The 22,557-nt window shown below is 49.6% G+C and overlaps 1 protein-coding gene and 1 long non-coding RNA gene across 8 annotated transcripts in view; one reads left to right on the top strand and one right to left on the bottom strand.

The window, feature by feature from the left end:
- Window positions 1-12,141: 12,141 nt before the first annotated feature.
- LOC140421729 (uncharacterized) lies at window positions 12,142-15,507 on the bottom strand. Its single transcript, XR_011947044.1, has 2 exons — window positions 15,416-15,507; window positions 12,142-13,563 (listed from the first exon to the last, which is right to left on the bottom strand). It is a non-coding gene; the product is annotated as an uncharacterized lncRNA (long non-coding RNA).
- LOC140421695 (uncharacterized) overlaps window positions 15,207-22,557 on the top strand; it is a 40,518-nt gene continuing 33,167 nt past the window's right edge. The window contains exons 1-3 of one of the 7 annotated variants that reach the window (XM_072506520.1): window positions 15,207-15,316; window positions 18,568-18,681; window positions 20,554-21,844. In XM_072506520.1, the coding sequence (XP_072362621.1) occupies window positions 20,666-21,607 (942 nt within the window). In that variant the 5' untranslated portion in view covers window positions 15,207-15,316; window positions 18,568-18,681; window positions 20,554-20,665 and the 3' untranslated portion in view covers window positions 21,608-21,844. Of the gene's footprint in view, window positions 15,317-15,888; window positions 16,081-18,567; window positions 18,689-20,545; window positions 21,845-22,557 lie in introns of those variants that run through there. The other 6 variants (XM_072506517.1, XM_072506519.1, XM_072506512.1 and 3 more) reach the window with 6 other exon arrangements.

Here is a 22,557-nt window from a genome sequence, read left to right as displayed (position 1 = left end):
CCCACGCAGACGTGTGGTGGAAGTGCAAACTCTACACAGTCACCCAAGGCTGGAATCGAACCCCCTCCCCTCCCCTCCCTCTGATCTCCAGTCAGTCTCTGTTCGAATGAAAAGAGCCCCAGTTTCTCTAATCTCTCCTGGTAACTAAAGCCTCTCTTCCCTGGGTCACCTCAGTGAATCTCTTCTACACCCTCTCCATGGCCTTGACATCCTTCCTGGTGTAAGATCCCCAAAACCTGATCTGATCGTCCAACTGCAGCCTAACCAATGATTTGTACAGGTTGACATGACCTCTGTCCTTTTGTATTCCACACCCAGAATTATAAAACCTTGTGTTATGGGTGAGGCGTTTTCAGAACCCCAAAATCTATCATGGAATCAACCAACCTCTTCCCTTTAATGCTTTTCCTAGCACACGGATTGTTCCCTAGGTGTGGGATTACAATTATGGACACGTGGGTTTTTCAACACAAAACAATGTTTATTCCATGAACTCAACTTAACATCTTAAATAAACATTGGATCGACTTCCGGGTGCGGCGATGACCAGCTGAGTCGCACGTTTCGGCAGCTCCCGGTGTAACGGACTTTTGGGCTCTTAATAAGAGCCCCAAAGGCAATTTTAACGGCTAAAAGTACTGTGCGGTAAACCAGAAGGGAATCCCCCCCCTGGATACGGATGAAAAAGGAGAGGAAGGTGGCCGGATTGCGGTGGATCCTTTAGAGCAGCGGCAAGGAAGGCAAGCAAAAACCAAGATGGCGTCGGACGGTGGCAGTTTAATATGGGGCCCTGAACAACACGAGTTTTTGAAACGCTGCGTGGAAGAACTCAAAAAGGAAATGAAGAAGGAGCTGTTGGCCCCGATTATTACAGGCGATCGAAGGGCTAAAGGAGGAGCAAAAGACCCAGGAGCGGGAGCTTCGGGTCGTGAAGGCAAAGGCTGCCGAGAATGAGGACGACATACAGGGCCTGGTGGTGAAGACGGAGATGCATGAGGCACACCATAAACGATGTGTGGAAAGGCTGGAGGCGCTGGAGAACAACGCGAGGAGGAACAACCTAAGGATTCTTGGCCTTCCTGAAGGTGCGGAGGGAGCGGACGTCGGGGCATATGTGAGCACGATGCTGCACTCGTTAATGGGAGCGGAGGCCCCGGCGGGTCCGCTGGAGGTGGAGGGAGCATACCGAGTGGTGGCGCGAGGACCGAGAGCAGGAGAAATTCCTAGAGCCATAGTGGTGAGATTCCTCCGTTTTAAGGACAGAGAGATGGTCCTTAGATGGGCAAAGAAAACTCGGAGCAGTAAGTGGGAGAACGCGGTGATCCACATATACCAAGACTGGAGTGCGGAGGTGGCGAGAAGGAGGGCGAGCTTTAATCGGGCCAAGGCGGTGCTTCACAAAAAGAAGATAAAATTCGGAATGCTGCAACCGGCAAGACTGTGGGTCACATATCAAGGGAGGCACCACTACTTTGAGACGGTGGATGAGGCGTGGACTTTTATCGTGGAAGAAAAATTGGAATGAGCAGGTTATTAAAAAAAGAACGTTTGAAACAAAGTGGTGGGGCGAGTATGGGGGGCGAAGAAGGGGGGAAAGAGGAGTTTTATGTTATTAATCCTGCGATGTGGTAACTTTTCTCTCTTCCACAGGAGGTGGTGGGGGGAGGAAAGGAGGTGGAAGAGATGGGGCGTTGGCCATTGGGGGCGGGGCCAAGGGGGAAGCGCGGGCTCGGTTCCCGCGCTATGATAATCATGGCGGGAATAGGGAAGCAGGAAGGAGGGGGCGTCGCACGGTGAAAGCCGAGGTCACGGGGGAAGCCGAGGTCGGCCAGAGTTTGCTGACTTCTGGGAACAACATGGGGGGTGTAACTACGCTAGTGGGGGATCTAGCGGGGGGGGGGTGGGAGGGGGGAATTATTGGGCTGCTGCTGCTGGGGAGACGGGGGAGCTGGTATGGGGTGGGATGGGCGGGGGGGCACCGCCTGGGGGGGGGACACAGCTGCGTGGGACCCAGGTGAGGAGCTGGAAAAAGGGGATGGCTAATCGACAAGGGGGGGGGGTAAAAAGCCCCCCAACCCGGCTGATCACGTGGAACGTGAGAGGGCTGAACGGGCCGATAAAGAGGGCACGGGTACTCGCACACCTTAAGAAACTTAAGGCAGACGTGGTTATGTTACAGGAACTTGAAACTGATAGACCAGGTGAGACTACGCAAAGGTTGGGTGGGGCAGGTGTTCCATTCGGGGCTAGATGCGAAAAACAGGGGGGTGGCTATATTAGTGGGGAAGCGGGTAATGTTTGAGACAAAGACTATAGTGGCGGATAGCGGGGGCAGATACGTGATGGTGAGTGGCAAACTACAGGGGGAGACGGTGGTTTTGGTAAACGTATATGCCCCGAACTGGGATGATGCCAATTTTATGAGGCGTATGCTAGGACACATCCCGGACCCAGAGGTGGGAAAGTTGGTAATGGGGGGAGATTTCAATACGGTGTTGGAACCAGGGCTGGACAGGTCGAGGTCCAGGACTGGAAGGAGGCCGGCAGCAGCCAAGGTGCTTAAAGATTTTATGGAGCAGATGGGAGGAGTAGACCCGTGGAGATTTAGCAGACCTAGGAGTAAGGAGTTTTCGTTTTTCTCCTTTGTCCACAAAGTCTATTCGCGAATAGACTTTTTTGTTTTGGGAAGGGCGTTGATCCCGAAGGTGAGGGGAACGGAGTATACGGCTATAGCCATTTCAGATCACGCTCCACATTGGGTGGACTTAGAGATAGGGGAGGAAACAGAAGGGCGCCCACCCTGGAGAATGGACATGGTACTAATGGCAGATGAGGGGGTGTGTCTAAGGGTGAGGGGGTGCATTGAAAAGTACTTGGAACTCAATGACAATGGGGAGGTCCAGGTGGGAGTGGTCTGGGAGGCGCTGAAGGCAGTGGTTAGAGGGGAGCTGATATCAATAAGGGCACATAAAGGAAAGCAGGAGAGTAGGGAACGGGAGCGGTTGCTGCAAGAACTTCTGAGGGTGGACAGGCAATATGCGGAGGCACTGGAGGAGGGACTGTACAGGGAAAGGCAAAGGCGACACGTAGAATTTGACTTGCTGACAACGGGTACTGCAGAGGCACAGTGGAGGAAGGCACAGGGTGTACAGTACGAATATGGGGAGAAGGTGAGCAGGTTGCTGGCCCACCAATTGAGGAAAAGGGGAGCAGCGAAGGAAATAGGGGGAGTGAGGGATGAGGAAGGAGAGATGGAGCGGGGAGCGGAGAGAGTGAATGGAGTGTTCAAGGCATTTTATAAAAAATTATACGAAGCTCAACCCCCGGATGGGAGGGAGAGAATGATGGGCTTTCTGGACCGGCTGGAATTTCCCAAGGTGGAGGAGCAGGAAAGGGTGGGACTGGGAGCACAGATTGAAATAGAGGAAGTAGTGAAAGGAATTAGGAGCATGCAGGCGGGGAAGGCTCCGGGACCGGATGGATTCCCAGTTGAATTTTACAGGAAATATGTGGACTTGCTCGCCCTGCTACTGATGAGGACCTTTAATGAGGCAAAGGAAAGGCGACAGCTGCCCCTGACTATGTCTGAGGCAACGATATCGCTTCTCCTAAAGAAGGAAAAGGACCCGCTGCAATGCGGGTCCTATCGACCTATTTCCCTCCTAAATGGAGACGCTAAGATTCTGGCCAAGGTAATGGCAATGAGGATAGAGGATTGTGTCCCGAGGGTGGTCCATGAGGACCAAACTGGGTTTGTGAAGGGGAGACAGCTGAATACGAATATACGGAGGCTGCTAGGGGTAATGATGATGCCCCCACCAGAGGGGGAAGCGGAGATAGTGGTGGCGATGGATGCCGAGAAAGCATTTGATAGAGTGGAGTGGGATTATTTGTGGGAGGTGCTGAGGAGATTTGGTTTTGGAGATGAGTATGTTGGATGGGTGCAGCTGTTGTATAGGGTCCCAGTGGCGAGTGTGGTCACGAATGGACGGGGATCTGCATACTTTCGGCTCCATAGAGGGACAAGGCAGGGATGCCCTCTGTCCCCATTACTGTTTGCACTGGCGATTGATCCCCTGGCAATAGCATTGAGGGGTTCCAAGAAGTGGAGGGGAGTACTTAGAGGAGGAGAAGAACACCGGGTATCTCTGTATGCGGATGATTTGTTGTTATATGTAGCGGACCCGGCGGAGGGGATGCCAGAGATAATGCGGACACTTCGGAAGTTTGGAGAATTCTCAGGATATAAACTGAACATGGGGAAAAGTGAGTTGTTTGTGGTGCATCCAGGGGAGCAGAGCAGAGAAATAGAGGACTTTCCGCTGAGGAAGGTAACAAGGGACTTTCGTTACTTGGGGATCCAGATAGCCAAGAATTGGGGTTCATTGCATTGGTTAAATTTAACGCGATTGGTGGAACAAATGGAGGAGGACTTCAAGAGATGGGACATGGTATCCGTGTCACTGGCAGGGAGGGTGCAGGCGGTTAAAATGGTAGTCCTCCCGAGATTCCTCTTTGTGTTTCAGTGCCTCCCGGTGGTGATCACGAAGGCTTTTTTCAAAAGGATCGAAAAGAGTATCATGAGTTTTGTGTGGGCCGGGAAGACCCCGAGAGTGAGGAAGGGATTCTTACAGCGTAGTAGGGATAGGGCGGGGCTGGCACTACCGAGCCTAAGTGAGTACTACTGGGCCGCCAATATCTCAATGGTGAGTAAGTGGATGGGGGAAGAGGAGGGAGCGGCGTGGAAGAGATTGGAGAGGGCGTCCTGTAGGGGGACTAGCCTACAAGCTATGGTGACGGCCCCATTGCCGTTCTCACCGAAGAAATACACCACAAGCCCGGTGGTGGTGGCGACTTTGAAAATTTGGGGACAGTGGAGACGGCATAGGGGAAAGACGGGAGCCTTGGTGGGGTCCCCGATAAGAAACAACCATAGGTTTGCCCCGGGGAGAATGGATGGGGGATTTGGAATATGGCAAAGAGCAGGAGTAACGCAACTGAAAGATCTGTTTGTGGATGGGAAGTTCGCAAGTCTGGGAGCGCTGACCGAGAAATATGGGTTGCCCCAAGGGAATGCATTCCGGTATATGCAACTGAGGGCTTTTGCGAGGCAGCAGGTGAGGGAATTCCCGCAGCTCCCGACGCATGAGGTGCAGGGCAGAGTAATCTCAAAGACATGGGTGGGGGACGGTAAGGTGTCAGATACATATAGGGAAATGAGGGACGAGGTGGAGATTATGGTAGATGAGCTGAAAGGGAAATGGGAAGAAGAGCTGGGGGAGGAGATTGAGGAGGGGCTGTGGGCGGATGCCCTAAGTAGGGTAAACTCATCGTCCTCGTGTGCCAGGCTAAGCCTGATTCAATTTAAGGTGTTACACAGGGCGCATATGACTGGAGCACGGCTCAGTAAATTTTTTGGGGTAGAGGATAGGTGTGCGAGATGCTCGAGAAGCCCAGCGAATCACACTCACATGTTCTGGTCATGTCCGGCACTACAGGGGTTCTGGGTGGGGGTGACAAAGGTGCTTTCGAAAGTAGTGGGGGTCCAGGTCGAACCAAGCTGGGGGTTGGCTATATTTGGGGTTGCACAAGAGCCGGGAGTGCAGGAGGCGAGAGAGGCCGATGTTTTGGCCTTTGCGTCCCTAGTAGCCCGGCGCAGGATACTGTTGATGTGGAAGGAAGCCAAGCCCCCGGGGGTGGAGACCTGGATAAATGACACGGCAGGGTTTATAAAGCTGGAACGGATTAAGTTCGTCCTAAGGGGATCGGCTCAAGGGTTCACCAGGCGGTGGCAACCGTTCGTCGAATACCTCACAGAAAGATAGAGGGAATGGAAAAGAAGAAGGCAGCAGCAGCAGCCCGGGGGGGAGGGGGAGGAACCAGAAGGAGTCTCAGGGTTATTAATATATATGTATAATATGTATAGGTCGTTGCTATAAATAATTGTATATTGGATTGTTAAACCATATTTTTGGAGAGTGTTTATCTGAGACAAGGCAGTTGCCATTTAGTTTTAGTTTTCGTTTTTGTTATATATTATTTATTCTTTGTTTATAAAACAGGTCATTGTTATTTATACTGTTATATTATTGTGTAAAGGATACACAATGTACTGTGATGGTAGACCAAAAATTTTCAATAAAATATTCTTAAAAATAAAAATAAACATTGGATCTCTTAACACCCCTTCAAAGATAACTCAGAAAATATTGCAACAGTAAATAATTCCTCAAAATGTTCCTTCAAACTTCCAAGAAACTTAACACCTTTAAACAGAATCACATCAGGTTAAAGGCTTTACTATTATGAGTTTAAATTACCCAAATGATCCAGAGATAGTCTTTCATGGCAGAGATCCAGCTCACTGCAAACACAGACACTCCCCAAGCTCTTTTTCTCCAAACTGCAGCTCTCTGGAAACACACAGACACACACAAGCTGCTTTTTCAAACTGAAACTTCAAAATGGCTGATCTGAAGCCCAGCTCCACCCACTCTCTGACATCACTGTTTTCTGAAAGGTACAATGCTGAAACAACCATGTCTTAAAGGTACTCTCGCATGACACTTGGATCCCATGTGTTTTTTAGACACTTTATCAACTTGTCCTCCCACATTTAAAAGTTTGTGTATCTGAATCCTTTTAGGGTTTGGGAGATATTAACATAACATGGCTGAAATACATTGACAGCCAATGTCTGATATAATGTGTACAGTACGAAGTCTTACAACACCAGGTTAAAGTCCAACAGGTTTGTTTCGATGTCACTAGCTTTCGGAGCGTTAATGTGTGTTATGGGAGAGAGAAGTTTAGTTTGAGTTAGACACTCAAGCAGGCGCTTCACTGCAGCCAGGTCACAGTGGAAGCGCTGATAAGACATTCCATTCCACAGAATCGACTCATTGGAAACTCTAATCAGATCAGGAGGAGGACAGAGTTTGTCTGTTATTAACCTCAACATAAACTCCTTAAACCAGAATGAATAATGGAACAGATTTTAAAAAATTTAAAATAAATTTAGAATACCCAATTATTTTTTTCCAATTAAGGAGCAATTTAGCATGGCCAATCCACCTACCCAGCACATCTTTGGGTTGTGGGGGTGAGACCCACGCAAACACGGGGAGAATATGCAAACTCCACACAGACAGTGACCCAGAGGCACAATCAAACCCGGGACCTCAGTGCCATAAGCAGCAGTGCTAACCACTGTGCCACCATGCTGCCCTTGGAACAGATTGAATTCTAATGTGTGATGTTCATAGCTACAGTAGTGGAACTATCAGAAATAACAGAATTAACAGGCAGGGTAGTTTAGGGAAAATGAGGAAATTACTGAACAAACGTAACTGCTGGGAACCAGAGAATGTGTCCTTGTAAACCACAGGTTAGAGAAATTCCTGCTGTCTTTTCCTCACTTGCTGCATGAACTGTGTTCCATACTGGGCACCAAACCTCAGGAAGATACATTGCACTTGGTAACAGTCCAGTACAGATTGACCATGATGAAGTGAGGTTGGTGAACTGAGTGAATCCGTTCCCACACACGGAGAACATTAACGGTCACTCCTCAGTGTGAACAGGTCGATTAATCTCCAGATCTGATTAAATCCATTCCACAATCCCCAGATTTCCAAAGCTTCTCCCAGCGAGACTACATATTGTTCGAAAGGTCAGACCATCGGCTAAAACATCATCTACATTCAGAACACTTGAACTGTTTCTCCCCACATTGAACAGGGCTCTTTGCTTCCATGGTTAAAGGCTGACGGTGTTCATGGCCAAGGAGGGATTTGACAACATGACTGCAAATTTTATAATCGCGATTTTATTGATCAGAGCCAAAGTAGGTCAGTGAGCACAGGGGTGATGGTGAACAGGACTTGGTGTGAGAAAGCTCACAGGCAGCAGAGTTTTGGATGATCTCCGTGTGGGGTGAATGTGAGAGGCTGGTCAGTATTGTATTGGAATCAAGTCTAAAGGTAACAGGGGCATGGATGAGGTTTCAGCAGCGGGTGGGGTGAGGTGGTGACATTATGGAGATTGAAATATCTGGTATTAGTCATGGTGTGGATATGGGGTCAGAAACTCATCTTGGCCAGATGGGAGGGGTGGACCCATGGAGGTTTGCGAGGCCGGGGGCCAGGGAATTCTCATTCTTCTCCCATGTCCACAAGGCCTATTCCTGGATTGACTTGTTTGTCATGAGTAGGGCGCTGATTCCGAGGGTGGAAGATACGGAGTACTCGGCGATAGCCATTTCCGATCATGCTCCGCATTGGGTAGACCTTGAGCTGGGGGAGGAGAGGGACCAGCGCCCGCTGTGGCGCTTCGAGGTGGGGTTGTTGGCGGACGAGGAGGTGAGCGGGAGTGTCCGAGGGTGCATAGAGAGCTACCTGGAGGCTAACGACAATGGGGAGGTCCAAGTGGGGGTGGTCTGGGAGGCGCTGAAGGCGATGGTCAGGGGAGAGCTGATCTCCATTAGGGCCCATAAGGGGAGAAGGGAGAAGAGAGAGAGAGGGAGAGGCTGGTGGGGGAGATGGTAAGGGTGGACAGGAGGTACGCGGAGGTCCCGGAGGAGGGATTGCTGAGGGAGCGGTGCAGCCTCCAGGCCAAATTCAATCTGTTGATCACCAGGAAGGTGGCGGCGCAGTGAAGGAACGCGCAGGGGGCGGTATATGAATATGGAGAAAAGGCGAGCTGGATGCTGGCGCACCAACTTCGGAAGCGAGAGGCAGCTAGGGAGATCGGGGGAGTTAAGGAAGGGGGAGGGAGCACGGTGCAAAGTGGGGTGGGTATTAATGGGGTCTTCAGGGACTTCTACGAGGAACTGTATCTGTCCAAGTCCCCACTGGAGGAGGAAGGGATGGGTCGCTTTCTGGACCGGTTGAGATTCCCGAGGGTGAAGGAGGGGCAGGTGGCGGGGCTGGGGGCGTTGGTTGGGTTGGAGGAGTTGGTCAAAGGGATAGGGAACATGCAGGTGGGGAAGGCACCGGGGCCGGATGGGTTCCCGGTCGAATTTTATAAGAGGTAAGCGGACCTGCTGGGCCCTCTGTTGGTAAGGACCTTTAACGAAGCAAGGGAAGGAGGGGCTTTGCCCCCGACGATGTCTCGGGCGCTGATCCTGATCCTGAAGTGGGACAAGGATCCCCTAGTGTTGGTCATACAGGCCGATCTCACCCCTAAATGTAGATGCAAAGTTGTTGGCGAAGATTTTAGCCATGAGGATAGAGGACTGTGTGCCGCAGGTCATTCACGAGGATCAGATGGGGTTCGTGAAAGGGAGACAGCTGAATATGAATGTACGGAGGCTCTTGAATGTTATAATGATGCCGGCGATGGAAGGGGAGGCGGAGATAGTTGCGGCGATGGATGCGGAGAAGGCCTTTGATAGGGTGAAGTGGGGGTACTTGTGGGAGGTGCTGAAAAGGTTCGGGTTTGGGGAGGGGTACGTCAGCTGGGTTAAGTTGCTGTATGAGGCCCCGGTGGTGAGTGTGGCCATGAAGAGAAGGAGGTCGGAGTATTTTTGGTTTCACCGGGGGACGAGGCAGGGGTGTCCCCTGTCCCCCCTGCTCTTTGCGCTGGCGATTGAGCCCCTAGCCATGGCGTTGAGGGAGTCGAGGAACTGGAGGGGGCTGGTGCGGGGTGGGGAGGAACATCAGGTGTCGCTCTATGCGGACGATTTGTTGTTATATGTGGCGGACCCGGTGGGGGGAATGTCGGCGATGATGGGGATTCTCAGGGAGTTTGGGGATTTCTCCGGCTACAAGCTCAATATGAGGAAGAGCGAGTTGTGCGTTGTTCACCCAGGGGACCAGGAGAGGGGGATTGGTGAGCTCTCCCTAAAAAGGGCGGAGAGGAGTTTCAGGTACCTGGGGGTCCAGGTGGCTAGGATTTGGGGGGCCGTGCATAAGTTTAACTTCATGAGACTGGTGGAGCAAATGGAGGAGGAGTTTAAGAGGTGGGATGTGCTAAATCTCTCCCTGGCGGGTAGGGTGCAGTCAGTTAAAATGACGGTGCTCCCGAGGTTTTTGTTCATGTTCCAGTGCCTCCCCATCCTGATCCCTAAGGCCTTCTTCAGGCGGGTCAATAGGAGCATTATGGGGTTTGTGTAGGCGCAGAAGACCCCGAGGGTGAGAAGGGTGCTCCTGGAGCGGTGCACGGATAGGGGGGGGGGGTTGGCATTGCCTAACCTCTGTGGGTATTATTGGGCAGCCAATGTGGCGATGGTGCGTAAGTGGGTGATGGAGGGGGAGGGGGCACCATGGAAGAGGCTGGAGATGGCGTCCTGTGTGGGCACGAGCCTGGAGGCGCTGGTGACAGCGCTGCTGCCGCTTCCTCCAACGAGGTATACCACGAGCCCGGTGGTGGCGGCTACCCTCAAAATTTGGGGGCAATGGAGATGTGACAGGGGGGAGGTGGGGGCCTCGGTGTGGTTCCCGATACGGGGGAACCACCGGTTTGTCCCGGGGCGAATGGACGGAGGGTTCCTGAGTTGGCACAGGGCAGGTATTACAAAGATGGGGGACCTGTTTGTGGATGGGAAGTTTGCGAGCCTGGGTGAGCTGGAGGAGAAGTTCGGGCTCCCCCGGGAACACCTTCAGATATATGCAGGTAAGGGCGTCTGTTAGGCAGCAGGTGGTGGAGTTCCCACTGTTGCCGCCACGCAGGGTCCAGGACAGGGTGCTTTTGGGGGTTGGGTTGGAGAGGGGAGGATCTCGGCAGCATGTCAGGTGATGCAGGAGGAGGAGGAGGCCTCGGTGGAGGAGCTAAAGGGTAAGTGGGAGGAGGAGTTGGGTGAGGAGATCGACGAGGGGACGTGGGCGGATGCCCTGGGGAGGGTTAACTCTTCCTCCTCTTGCGTGAGGCTCAGCCTCATACAATTTAAGGTGCTGCACAGGGCTCACATGACCGTCGCAAGGATGAGCCGGTTCTTTGGGAGTGAGGACAGGTGTATTAGCTGCTCAGGGAGCCCAGCAAACCACACCCACATGTTCTGGGCATGCCCAGCGCTGGAGGAATTTTGGAAGGGCGTAGCGAGGACGGTGTCGAGGGTGGTAGGTTCCAGGGTTGAGCCGGGCTGGGGGCTCGCAATATTTGGGGTGGCAGAGGAGCCGGGAGTGCAGGAGGCGAAAGAGGCCGGTATTCTGGCCTTTGCGTCCCTGGTAGCCCGGCGTAGGATTCTTCTTCAGTAGAAAGATGCGAGGCCCCCAAGCGTGGAATCCTGGATCAACGATATGGCGGGGTTTATTAAATTGGAGAGGGTGAAATTCGCCTTGAGAGGGTCGGGACAAGGGTTCTTTAGGCGGTGGCAACCGTTCCTCGACTTCCTGGCAGAGCGTTAGGAGATGGTCAGCAGCAGCAGCAGCCAGAAGGGGGGGGGGGGGGGGGGGGGGGGGGGAGAAGGAGGACCCGGGGGGGGCCTGGTTTGTTTTTTTTGAATGGCAGTGTATATTTGCTTTTCTGTTGATGATGGCTGTTAATTTATTATTTGTGTTTCCGGGGAGGGGGGGGGGGGGGGGGTGTTCTTTTCTTTTTGTATTTTGTTGATATTTTGCGAACATTTGAATAAAAATATTTTTTTAAAAAATAAACTCACCTTGGGGGTCAAATCTGACACGGAGATTGTGCAGAGTGTGGTTCAGCCTCAGACAGTTCCCAGGGAGAGGGATGGACTCGGGAGTTAGGGAACGGAATTTCTAATGGTGACTGAAGACAATGGCTTTGATCTTCCCAATTTTTAATTGGAGGAAATTTCTGCTCATCCAGTACTGGATGTGGGACAAGCAGTTTGATAATTTAGTAACAGTGGAGGAATGGGGAGGGATGGTAGTGAGGTAGAGCTGGGTGTTGTCAGTGTCCATGTGAAAACTAACACGCTGCTTTGAGATAATGTCACCTTGTGGCAGCGTGTAGATGGGAAATAGGAGTGGCTGAGGATAGATCCTTGGGGGACACCGAGTACAAGGACTTGGAGAGGAAAGGGAGGGTTTGATGTGGTAGTTTGCAATGATGGCGGGGTAAAATATTGTTTTAGGATGGGTGCATTTAAAGATGAGCGACAGGACCAAGAGACAGAACTATGAACAATATCACACAACATGGAGAACTTGAATGGCCAGCAGGTTTGTGAGAATGTGGTTAAACAGTAATAATCAAACAATCTTTATTAGTGTCACAAGTAGGCTCACATTAACACTGCAATGAAGTTACTGTGAAAACCCCCTAGTCACCACACTCCGACGCCTGTCCGGGTACACAGAGGGAAAATTCAGAATGTCCAATTCACCCAACAGCACGTCTTTCGGGACTTGTGGGAGGAAACCGGAGCACCCGGAGCAAACCCACGCAGACACGGGGAGAACATGCAGGCTCCGCACAGACTGACCCGAGCTAGAAATCGAACCTGGGACCCTGGCGCAGGAGGCAGGTCTAATGGACAAGATGAGCTCTGATGAAGATAGAGGGTAGGAGAGAAACTGGAGAAAGGGGAGTTCAGAGCTCAGATCAGGTGGAATTTTCGAGACAGTTTGGCCCAGTGGTAGAGAGGAAAGCAGCAGAGGCAGCTCATCAGATTGTCTCAATCTCAGTGAGAAAGAAGCTTCATGAACTCCACACACTTGAGGTGAGGATGGAGGAGACAGGGGAGAGGGAGAGACCTTCAGACGGAACTAACTTGTGATGGGATGTTAAAAGATTCGAAACACACTTGTTAAATAATTGACTTTTATCCAGAATATTATCCCTTATAACTGGGTTAGCATTTATAAATATGAGTCAAACCCGAGTCCAATGAACATGGTTCAGTCCTGGATGTGATTAACAGCAACATCCAATCACAGCAGTTACTTGTGAACCCGCTGGTGTCTCAGCCGGTTGCTTGAGTGAATGAATCCCTTTCCACACTGGGAGCAGGTTAATGGCCTCTCCCCAGTGTGAATCGGCTGGTGTAGAGTGAGTTGAGATGATCGTCTGAACCCAGTCCCACAGTCGGAGCATCTGAATGGTTTCTCGTCAGTGTGCACGTGTTGACACCAGTTCCCCGGAACTTTTAAAGCACTTCCCACAGTCGAGGCATTTAAAGGTCTCTCATTATTGTGAATCTGCTGCTGTGTCAGCAGTTGGGATGAATGAGTGAATCCCTTCCCACACTCAGGGCAGGTGAAAGGCCTTTCCCCAGTGTGAACTCGCTGGTGCATCAACAGGCTGTATGACTGAGTGAAACCACGCCAACACTCGGGGCAGGGACAGGCTTCTCCCCAGTGTGAATGCGTCGATGGGTTGCCAGGTCAGATGGGTAATTGAACGCCTCGCCACAGTCCCCACATTTCCATGATTTCTCCCTGCTGTGACTGCGCTTGTGTTTTGACAGACCAGATGATCGGCTGAAGCTTTGTCCACACACACAACACGTGTACGGTTTCTCCCCACTGTGAACTGTGCTATTTCCTTCCATGTTCAAAATCTGATGATATTCAGGTTCCGATCAGTTACATGACTGTCAGATTTTGATGTGGTGCTTGGTTGGAGTTTCCCAATTGCACATCCTTCCCTGCTAATACCCTGTGAAATTGAGTTAAAACAGAAAAAAAGGAGTGAGAGAGATCCCACAAAAATACAAAGGCAGGTTGTGAAATTGAGCTGAATGAATCTGGTAACTTGTGGGGCCGGCAACGGGAAAAAGTGACCATGAAAACTGGTGAACCTTTTGTGACCATGAAAACTGGTGAACCTAGCTACCAGTCCATACCAGCTTTTGAATCCTGCAGACTCAGATCGAACGAAAGGCCATTTGTTCCCCTGGCCTGGTGGGCCAATTCCGAAGCTAAGTATAGGCCTTTTAGTGATAGAGAATAGTCTAGAAAGTAGAGTTTATGCATGAGTGGTGATTTACTGTGTATAATAAATGTGTTTTGATTTGAATCTTACTAATTGGTGTGTTGAGTTATTGATCAGTACTTGAACCTCGTGGCGGTATAAAGATACCTGGCGACTCTAGAGCAAAGGTTATAGAAACAGAGCAAATTAAGTAAAGATACAACGGGCAACATTTAAGAGCCAACCAAAAGTTAGCAACATCACCACTTGAAAGTTATTTTCCAAGACACACACTGTCTGAACCAGTGCTGGATGAGCAGAACCTTCCTCCATTTAAATATTGACAAGACTGAACCCATTCCCTTTCACACCCGCTACAAACTCCACTCCCTTGTCACCAATTCCATCCCTGTCCAATGTCTGAGGCAGAAGCTGACTGTTCACAACCATGGTGAAATATTTCACCCCTAGATGAGCTCTTGACCACAGATCTACATCATCACCAAGATTGCCAATTTCCCCCTCAGGAACACAGCTCGACTCCACCTTAGTCTCTGTTCATCTGCTGCAGAAACCATCATCCATTCTTCTGTTACCTCTCAACCAGATTATTCCAACGCACTCGCAGCCAGACTCCAACATTAAACAACACCCTCCAAAGCTCTGCTACCCATGTGCTTACTCACACCAGCCCCTGTGCCCACTGATCTACAAATGTTTCCTTTTAAAAGGCACAAAAAGTTTAAATTTCTCACTGTTTTACTCCATGGTAATGATCATCCTGATCTCTGTAATCTCCTCCACACACACCCCTTTGAGATCTCTGCACTCATTTAATTCCAGCCACTTGAACATTCCTGATTTTAATCTCTCCCCCATTACTGTGTTTCCAAGGCCTCAATTTCCTCTTTAAAACTCTCCGACTCACTTTCCTCCATTAAGATTGTCCTTAAAATCTAATATCTCCTCATGTGGCTCAGTGTCAATTGTTATTTTGTAACGTTTCTCTGAAAGTCTTCAAAGTTTTATTCCGTTCAAGTCACAATATAAATTCGAATTATTGTCACTGCCCTGGACATATATTCTGCCCCATAAATAGGAATTTGTAACTCAGAGTGAAGCAGTTTGCTGGGCATTCTGTCATGAAGAAACGCTTCAAAAATGTTGCCCCCAACAATGATGGCGACTGAGCCTGCGCTCTGCTGCTCGTGCCCCAATAAAGATGGTGGGTCCGCATGCGCACTGCTGCTAGTGATCCAAAGAAGGATCCCGAGAGCGCACGCGCACTACTGCGAGTGATCCAAAGGAAGATGCCGAGGACGCATGCGCACTACTGCTCGTGATCCAAATAAGGGTGCCGAGGGCGCATACCCACTGCTGCCGCGAACCCAATATCGAGACGGCGCATGCGCACGTCTGCCAGAGCCAAATAAAGATGGCGTTTGCTTAATCTTGACTGTAACAAAGCTGCAGCTCGCGCTCAGATCCCCAGGCACCGGTAGGTCATTTTTCCGGATTTTTAGTCTATATAACATGTACACGAAGCGTGCCTCACGACCCTCCCGATTCAACTCTTCCCCCATCCCGCCATTCCCACCTTCACGGATTGTGGATCCGAGATAGAACCTTTTTCTGCGTCGCCATTAATCACATTGCGCATGCTTCACTCAGCCCAGTCCCGCCTCATCATTCGCGCTGATTGGTTGGAGGACCAGTCGCTCCCAACCGGTCCTCCGGATCTGTCCACTCTTCGCCTATTGGTTCGGTGCTGCCGTCAATCACTCCGCGCATTGTGATGTGTCAGGTGAGAGGTCAGTGACGGGGGGCGGGGTTTACAAACCCCAGTGGGTCCCCAGAGCCGAACAATGAACATTCTCCACTCACTGTCCACCGCTTCCGGCTTCTCTCCACAAACAACCTCATAGAGACCAGGGGGAGACACTGACCCAGTGACAATGTCATTGCATGAGAGGAAAAGACTAATGGCACCCCTCCTGTTCAAAAAGGCAGAAAGTAGGAAACTAATTAGTTTAATGCCTGTTGTTGGGAAACTGCTGGAATCCATTATTGAGGAAGTAGTAACTGGATATTTGGAAAGTCAAACCGCAATCCATCAGTCAGTGTGGTTTTGTGAAGTGTTTGACTCACTTGTTGGAGTTCTTGGAAGATGTAACAGGCCAGGTGGATAATGGGGGTCCTGTGGATGTATTTGGACTTCCAAAATACAGTTGATAAGGTGTCACACAAAAGGTAATAAACAAGGTAAGATCCCACGGGATTTAGAGGTAATATATTAGCTTGGATGGAGGATTGGCTAACCAACAGACAGCAGAGAGTGGGGTTAGATTATATTAGATTTATTGACACATATCTTGAGGAAACACATTTTTACCCAGAGGGTGGTGAGGGTCTGGAATGCACTGCTGAGGAGGGTGGTAGAGACGGGTTGCCTCACATCCTCTTAAAAGTTCCTGGATGAAGACTGGCACGTCATAACATTCAGGGCTATGGGCCAAGTGCTGGCAAATGGGATTAGGTAGGTGGGTCAGATTTTGATGTGTTGGTGCAAACTCGGTGGACCGAAGTGCCTCTTCTGCACTTTTGCTGATAATACAAAGTTCGGTGGCATCGTAGACAGCATTGATGACAGCATAAAACTGTAAGAAGATAATGGTAATATTAATAATAATTGTTTATTGTCACAAGTCGGCTTCAATGAAGTTACTGTGAAAAGTCCCCAGTCACCACAGCTGTTCGGGGAGGCCGCTGCAGGAATTGAATCTCGCTGCTGGCATTGTTCTGCATTACAAGCCAGCTATTTAGCCCACTGTGCTAAACCAGCCCTATTGACAGATATTGACAGACAAGGTGAATGACCAAGATTGTGGCAATGTAAACAAGTGTGAGGTTATCTATTTTGAACCAAAAAAGGTTAGAGCTGAGTACTTTCTAAATGGAAAGAGGTTAAGTACAGTGGGTGTCCAAAGAGACTTGGGGTTCATGGATAGAACCTACAGCACGGAAACAGGCCCTTCGGCCCAAACTGGCCCATGCCAACCAAAAGGCCCATCTAAGCTAACCCAGTTTGCCTGCTTTTGACCCATATCCCTCTGAACCTTTCCTATCCACGTATCTGTCCAAATGCCTTTTCAATGTTGCCAATGTCCCTGCCTCAACCATTTCCTCCGGCAGCTCATTCCACATACGTACCATCCTCTGTGTTAAAACGTTGCTCCTTAGGTTCCCATTAATTCTTTCCCCTCTGAACTTAAACCAAAGTCTTTTAGTTCTCGATTCCCCAACCCTGAGAAAAAGACTGAGAGCATTCACCCTGTCCATGCCTCTCATGATCTTATACACCTCTAGAAGATCACCCCTCAGTGTCCTACGCTCCAAAGAAAAAGGTCCTGGCCTGTCCAATCTCTCCCTAGAACTCAGTCCCTCGAGCCCTGGCAACATCCTTGTAAATCTCTTCTGCGCTCTCTCCAGTTTAATAACATCTTTCCTATAGCAAAGCAGCCAAAACTGAACACAATACTCCAGGTGCGACCTCACCAACGTCCTGTACAACTGCAACATAACTTCCCAACTTCTATACTCAGTGCCCTGACTGATGAAGGCCAAAAGCCTTCTTCACTGCCCTATCTATCTGTGACTCCACCTTTAGAGAACCGTGCACCTGAACTCCAAGTTCCCTCTGTTCCATGATACTCCCTCAGGCCCTACCATTCACTGTGAAAGTCCTACCTTGATTTGACTTTCCGAAATGCAACTCCTTACATTTACTGTATTGAACTCCATTTGCCATTTCTCGGCCCACTTCCCCAGTTGATCAAGAAATAGCTGCAATTTTGAAAACCTTCCTCACTGTCTACAATACCAGTAGTCATCTGCAAACTTACTGATCATGCCTTGTACATTCTCATCCAAATCGTTGATATAGATAACATTCAGCAATCTCCTAGTTACTAATTTCCTAGTTACTAATCTCCTAGATACTCCCCGACTTAGTTAATTACTCTGATGTCACGTTTCAGTTTTTGCCCCCAGTCCAGATACCCAACAGGTAAGTTATTTATACTTACTGATGGCAGCACGGTGGCGCAGTGAGTAGCACTGCAGTCTCACGGCGCTGAGGTCCCAGGTTTGATCCCAGCTCTGGGTCACTGTCCGTGTGGTGTTTGCACATTCTCCCCGTGTTTGCGTGGGTTTTGCCCCCACAACCCAAGAAGATGTGCAGGGTAGGTGGATTGGCCATGCTAAATTGCCACTTAATTGGAAAAATGAATTGGGTACTCAAAAGTTTAAATTTAAAAGAATTTTTAAAAAAAAAATTATACTTACTGTTCTGAAGCTTCTCCTCCCCGGATTCGCCCCAACTCCGCTCCCTGTCGACTAGGCCATGAATCCCCGAGGTAAGTTAGTTATATTTACTGCTCCAACGCTCCTCCTCCCTGGATTCTCACCAACTCCGCTCCCTGCGTTGGTGAGATTCACATCTGGGTGTCTGGAAAATCGTTCGGACAGTAACTGGTCCCAAGGTTACTAAGGTAATGAGTCCTTTTGCTTCCCAATTGGCCGAGGAAGGCAGTGTGTCACAAGGATGGATGTGTTGACCGATTAATGGCTGGAGGATGGGGGCAGGTCATGTGATCAAACCTCCAGGAATACATTTAATCAAAGTTGGCTAGGAGAGAATGTTGTGAATTTCTATCCTAAACTGACAGTGAGGTTTCTGTAAATTTACAGGATACTGGAAGTGGAAGCTGAACAGACGGGAAACGCAAACCAAACATCACATTGCAATCTGACAGTCACTCGATTCATCAGAACTTGAATTCCAGCAGCATCTGGGTGTGGAAGGTAAAAGGTTTGTCTGTTCTGTCTGTGAGGGAAGATTTCAGGTCTCAGTGTGACTGGAAAAGCCCCGAGATTCACAAACCCTGGTTGGAACAAACCTGGAGAACTGTGTTCAGTTCTGGGCAACAAACCTGAGGAAGGATAGAATAGCCTCGGAGGGAGTGTAGCACAGATTTATCTGAGTGATATCTGAATACCCCGGGATTAAATTACAAAACTAGATTACACAAAGGAGTCAGAGACATGATGGCACAGAGAAGGGCATTCGGCCCATTGAGTCCATGCTAGCTCTCTGGAGCAATCCAGTCAGTCCCATTCTCCTGCTCGATCCCTGTATCCTCGCAGGTCTATTTCCCTCAGATGTCCATCCAATTTCCTTTTGAAATCAAATCATTCATTGTGTCTATTTTTGAACTCCCTCATACGCAGCAAGTTTCAGGTCATTGCCGCTCGCTGTGTAAAAACATACATCTCATATCACCTCCTATCTCCTGTACCTTTTACATACAAACTAGGAACAGGCCACTCGGCCCCTCGAGCCTGCTCAGTATTCAATAAGATTGCAGCTGATCTCATTCTAACCCCAACTCCACATTCCTGCCTACCCCTGATGACCTTTCACCCCTTACTCATCAAGAATCTATCCAGCTCTGCCTCAAAAATATTCAAGGACTCGGCTTCCACTGCCTTTTAAGGACATGAGATCCAAAGTCTTACAACTCTCAAGGGAAATCTTCAACTGCATCTGAAATGGGTGACCCCTTATTTTGCAACAGTGATCCCCTTGTTCGAGATTCTCCCACAAGAGGAAACACCCTTAGTGTTGGGTGGGGTTACTGGGTTATGGGGATAGGGTGGCGGTGTTGACCTTGGGTAGAGTGCTCTTTCCAAGAGCCGGTGCAGACTCGATGGGCCGAATGGCCTCCTTCTGCACTGTAAATTCTATGATAATCTATGAATCTATGATAATCCTCTCCACATCCACCCTGTGAAGATCCCTCAGGCTTATATAGTTCAATCCAGGTTTTACCCAAAACTTCACATCTGTGTCCCGACTGCTTGTATGATCAGTGAATGGAAACAGAGTTTCTTTGTCCACCTGATGGAAATCTGGCGTAATCTTGTGTCCCTGAATCAAATCTTCCCTCAACCTCCTTTGCTGGAACCATTCTGGTAAATCTCCTCTGCACCTTCTCCAAGAACCTTCACATCCTTCCTGAAGAGTGGTGACCAGAGTTTTATAAAGATTCATAGAATAGATTTAGAACCATAGAATTCCTGCAGAGCAGAAGGAGGCCATTCGGCCCATCAAGTCTGCACCGATTCTCTGAAAGGTCACCCTGTGCCTGTAACCTCATAGCCCCATCGCCCCATCTAACTGCACATCCCTGGACACTAGCGGGCAATTTATCAAGGCCAATACACCAAAATTTCCCTTAGACTGTTGGAGGAAACCTGAGCCCCGGGTGGAAACCCACGCAGACACGGGGAGAAAGTGCAAACTCCACACACAGACGGTCAACAAGGCTGGAATTGAACCCGGGTCCCTGGCACTGTGAGGCAGCAGTGCTAATCACTGTGCCACCAGAAGCAGTGTTTTGCTATCAATATTACTGTTTATGAAGCTCAAGATCGAATTTGCTTTGCCATCTATTCTCTTTAATCTGACTTGTAGATATAGAAAATCCCTCTTCACCTCTTTCTCTTGCCTCCCAAAGAGGCCCGTTAGGTATTTGTGACAATCCAGCAGTTTTCATGGTCACTTTTTCTTAGTGTTGGCCCCACAAATGACCAGATTCATTCAGCTCAATTTCACAACCTGTTTTTGTGGGTGTTCTCTCACTCCCTATTTTCTGTTTTCAATCAGTTTCACAGGGTGTTCGAAGGGGAGGCTTCAAAATCCGGAAACTCAAACCAAGCATCACATCAGGATCTGACAGAGTCCTCAATTTATCATATCCTGAATATCATCGGAGTATCATTAAACATGGAAGGAAAAAGCCTCGCTCACACTGCGGGGAAACCGTACACGTGTTGTGTGTGTGGACGAGGATTCAGTCAATCATCAGGCCTCACAAGCCACAAATGCTGTCACACTGAGGAGAAACCGTGGAAATGTGCGGACTGTGGGAAAGGATTCACTTCCCCATCCCAGCTGGAAACTCATCGACGCAGTCACACTGGGGAGAGACCATTCACCTGCTCCAAGTGTGGGAAGGGATTTACTATTTCAGCCAACCTGCTGAGTCACCAGCGTGTTCACACTGGGGAGAGACCATTCACCTGCTCAGAGTGTGGGAAGGGATTCACCACTTCATCCCACCTGGTGAGTCACCAGCGAGTTCACACGGATGAGAGACCGTTTCAATGTCCAGACTGCGGGAAGAGCTATAAAAGTTCTGGGGAACTGATGCGCCATCAACGTGTTCACACTGACGAGAGACCGTTCAGGTGCTCTCAATGCGGGACTGGGTTCAGGCGATCATCTGACCTCACTGTCCATCAGCGAAGTCACACTGGGGAGAGGCCATTCGCCTGCTCGAAGTGTGGGAAGGGATTCACTCGGTCATTAAACCTGCAAATGCACCAGCGAATTCACACTGGGGTAAGACCGTTCACCTGTTCAGAGTGTGGGAAGGGATTCACTCGGTCATCCAACCTGCTGAGTCACCAGCGAGTTCACACTGATGAGAGACCATTTCAATGTCCAGACTGCGGGAAGTGCTATAAAACTTCTGGGGATCTGATGAGCCATCAACATGTTCACACTGATGAGAGACCGTTTAGGTGCTCTCACTGCGGGACTGGGTTCAGGCGATCATCTTACCTCGCTGTACATCAGCGAATTCACACTGGGGAGAGGCCATTCAACTGCGCACCGTGTGGGAAGGGATTCACTCAGTCATCTGACCTGCAGAAGCATCAGTGAGTTGACACTGGAGAGAGGCCATTCACCCGCTCCATGTGGGAAGGGTTTCACGAAGTCATCCAACCTGCTGACAGGCCAACGAGGCCACAAGTAACCATAGTGATTGGATTTTGCTGTTCCTCACATTCAGGACCGAACCATGGTCATTTGGGTCTCTTTCTGCTGATAACAAACTCCAGCCCATTTACAGGGGCTAATATTCTGGCTAAAAGTCAAATAAATTAGATTTGTGTTAAATACGCAGAGTACTGATACAGATTATTTCCTTTTGAAGTTCTCTCACTCTCCCCTGTCTCTTCCATCCTCACCTCCAACAAGAAGTGTGAGGAGCTTGTGGAGCTTCTTTGTGACTGAGATTGAGTCAATCCGATCAGCTGCCTCTGCTGCTTCCCTCCCTTCCACGAGCCCACCAGACCAAACTGTCTCTAAATTTCATCCTTTCCCGAGCCCTGAACCCACATCTTTCTCTAGTTTCTCTCCCCTCATGCCCTCTCAGAGCCCATCTTGTCCATGAGACCCAGCTCCTGCTCCATCGACCCTATTCCCACTAAGCTACTGATCAGCCAACTACCCTGTGTCCACGGATATTGTCAACATTTCTCTCTTTTCGGGTACTATCCCTCTGTCCTTCAAATCTGCCATCTTCACCCCTCCTCAATAAAACAGGTCCTTGACCTTCCCTTCCTTACAAATTACTGCCTAATCTTCAACCTCCCTCTCCTCTCCAAACTATTTGATCATGTTGTCACCTTCCAAATCCTTGCCCATCTTTCCCCGAACGCCCATGTTTGAATCCCTTCAATCGGGTCTCTGCCCTGTCACAGTGAAATACAAGAAACAAACAGAATCTTACCGGGAGAGAAGACAGACAAGCTTGGATGCGAGGGTGGCACAGTGGTTAGCACTGTTGCTTCACAGCACCAGGCACCCGGATTCGATTCCCGGCTTGG

This window comes from Scyliorhinus torazame, chromosome 5, assembly GCF_047496885.1.
Source record: "Scyliorhinus torazame isolate Kashiwa2021f chromosome 5, sScyTor2.1, whole genome shotgun sequence".
Taxonomy (NCBI): Eukaryota; Metazoa; Chordata; class Chondrichthyes; order Carcharhiniformes; family Scyliorhinidae; genus Scyliorhinus; species Scyliorhinus torazame.
This window is presented reverse-complemented; position numbering and strand designations above follow the sequence as displayed.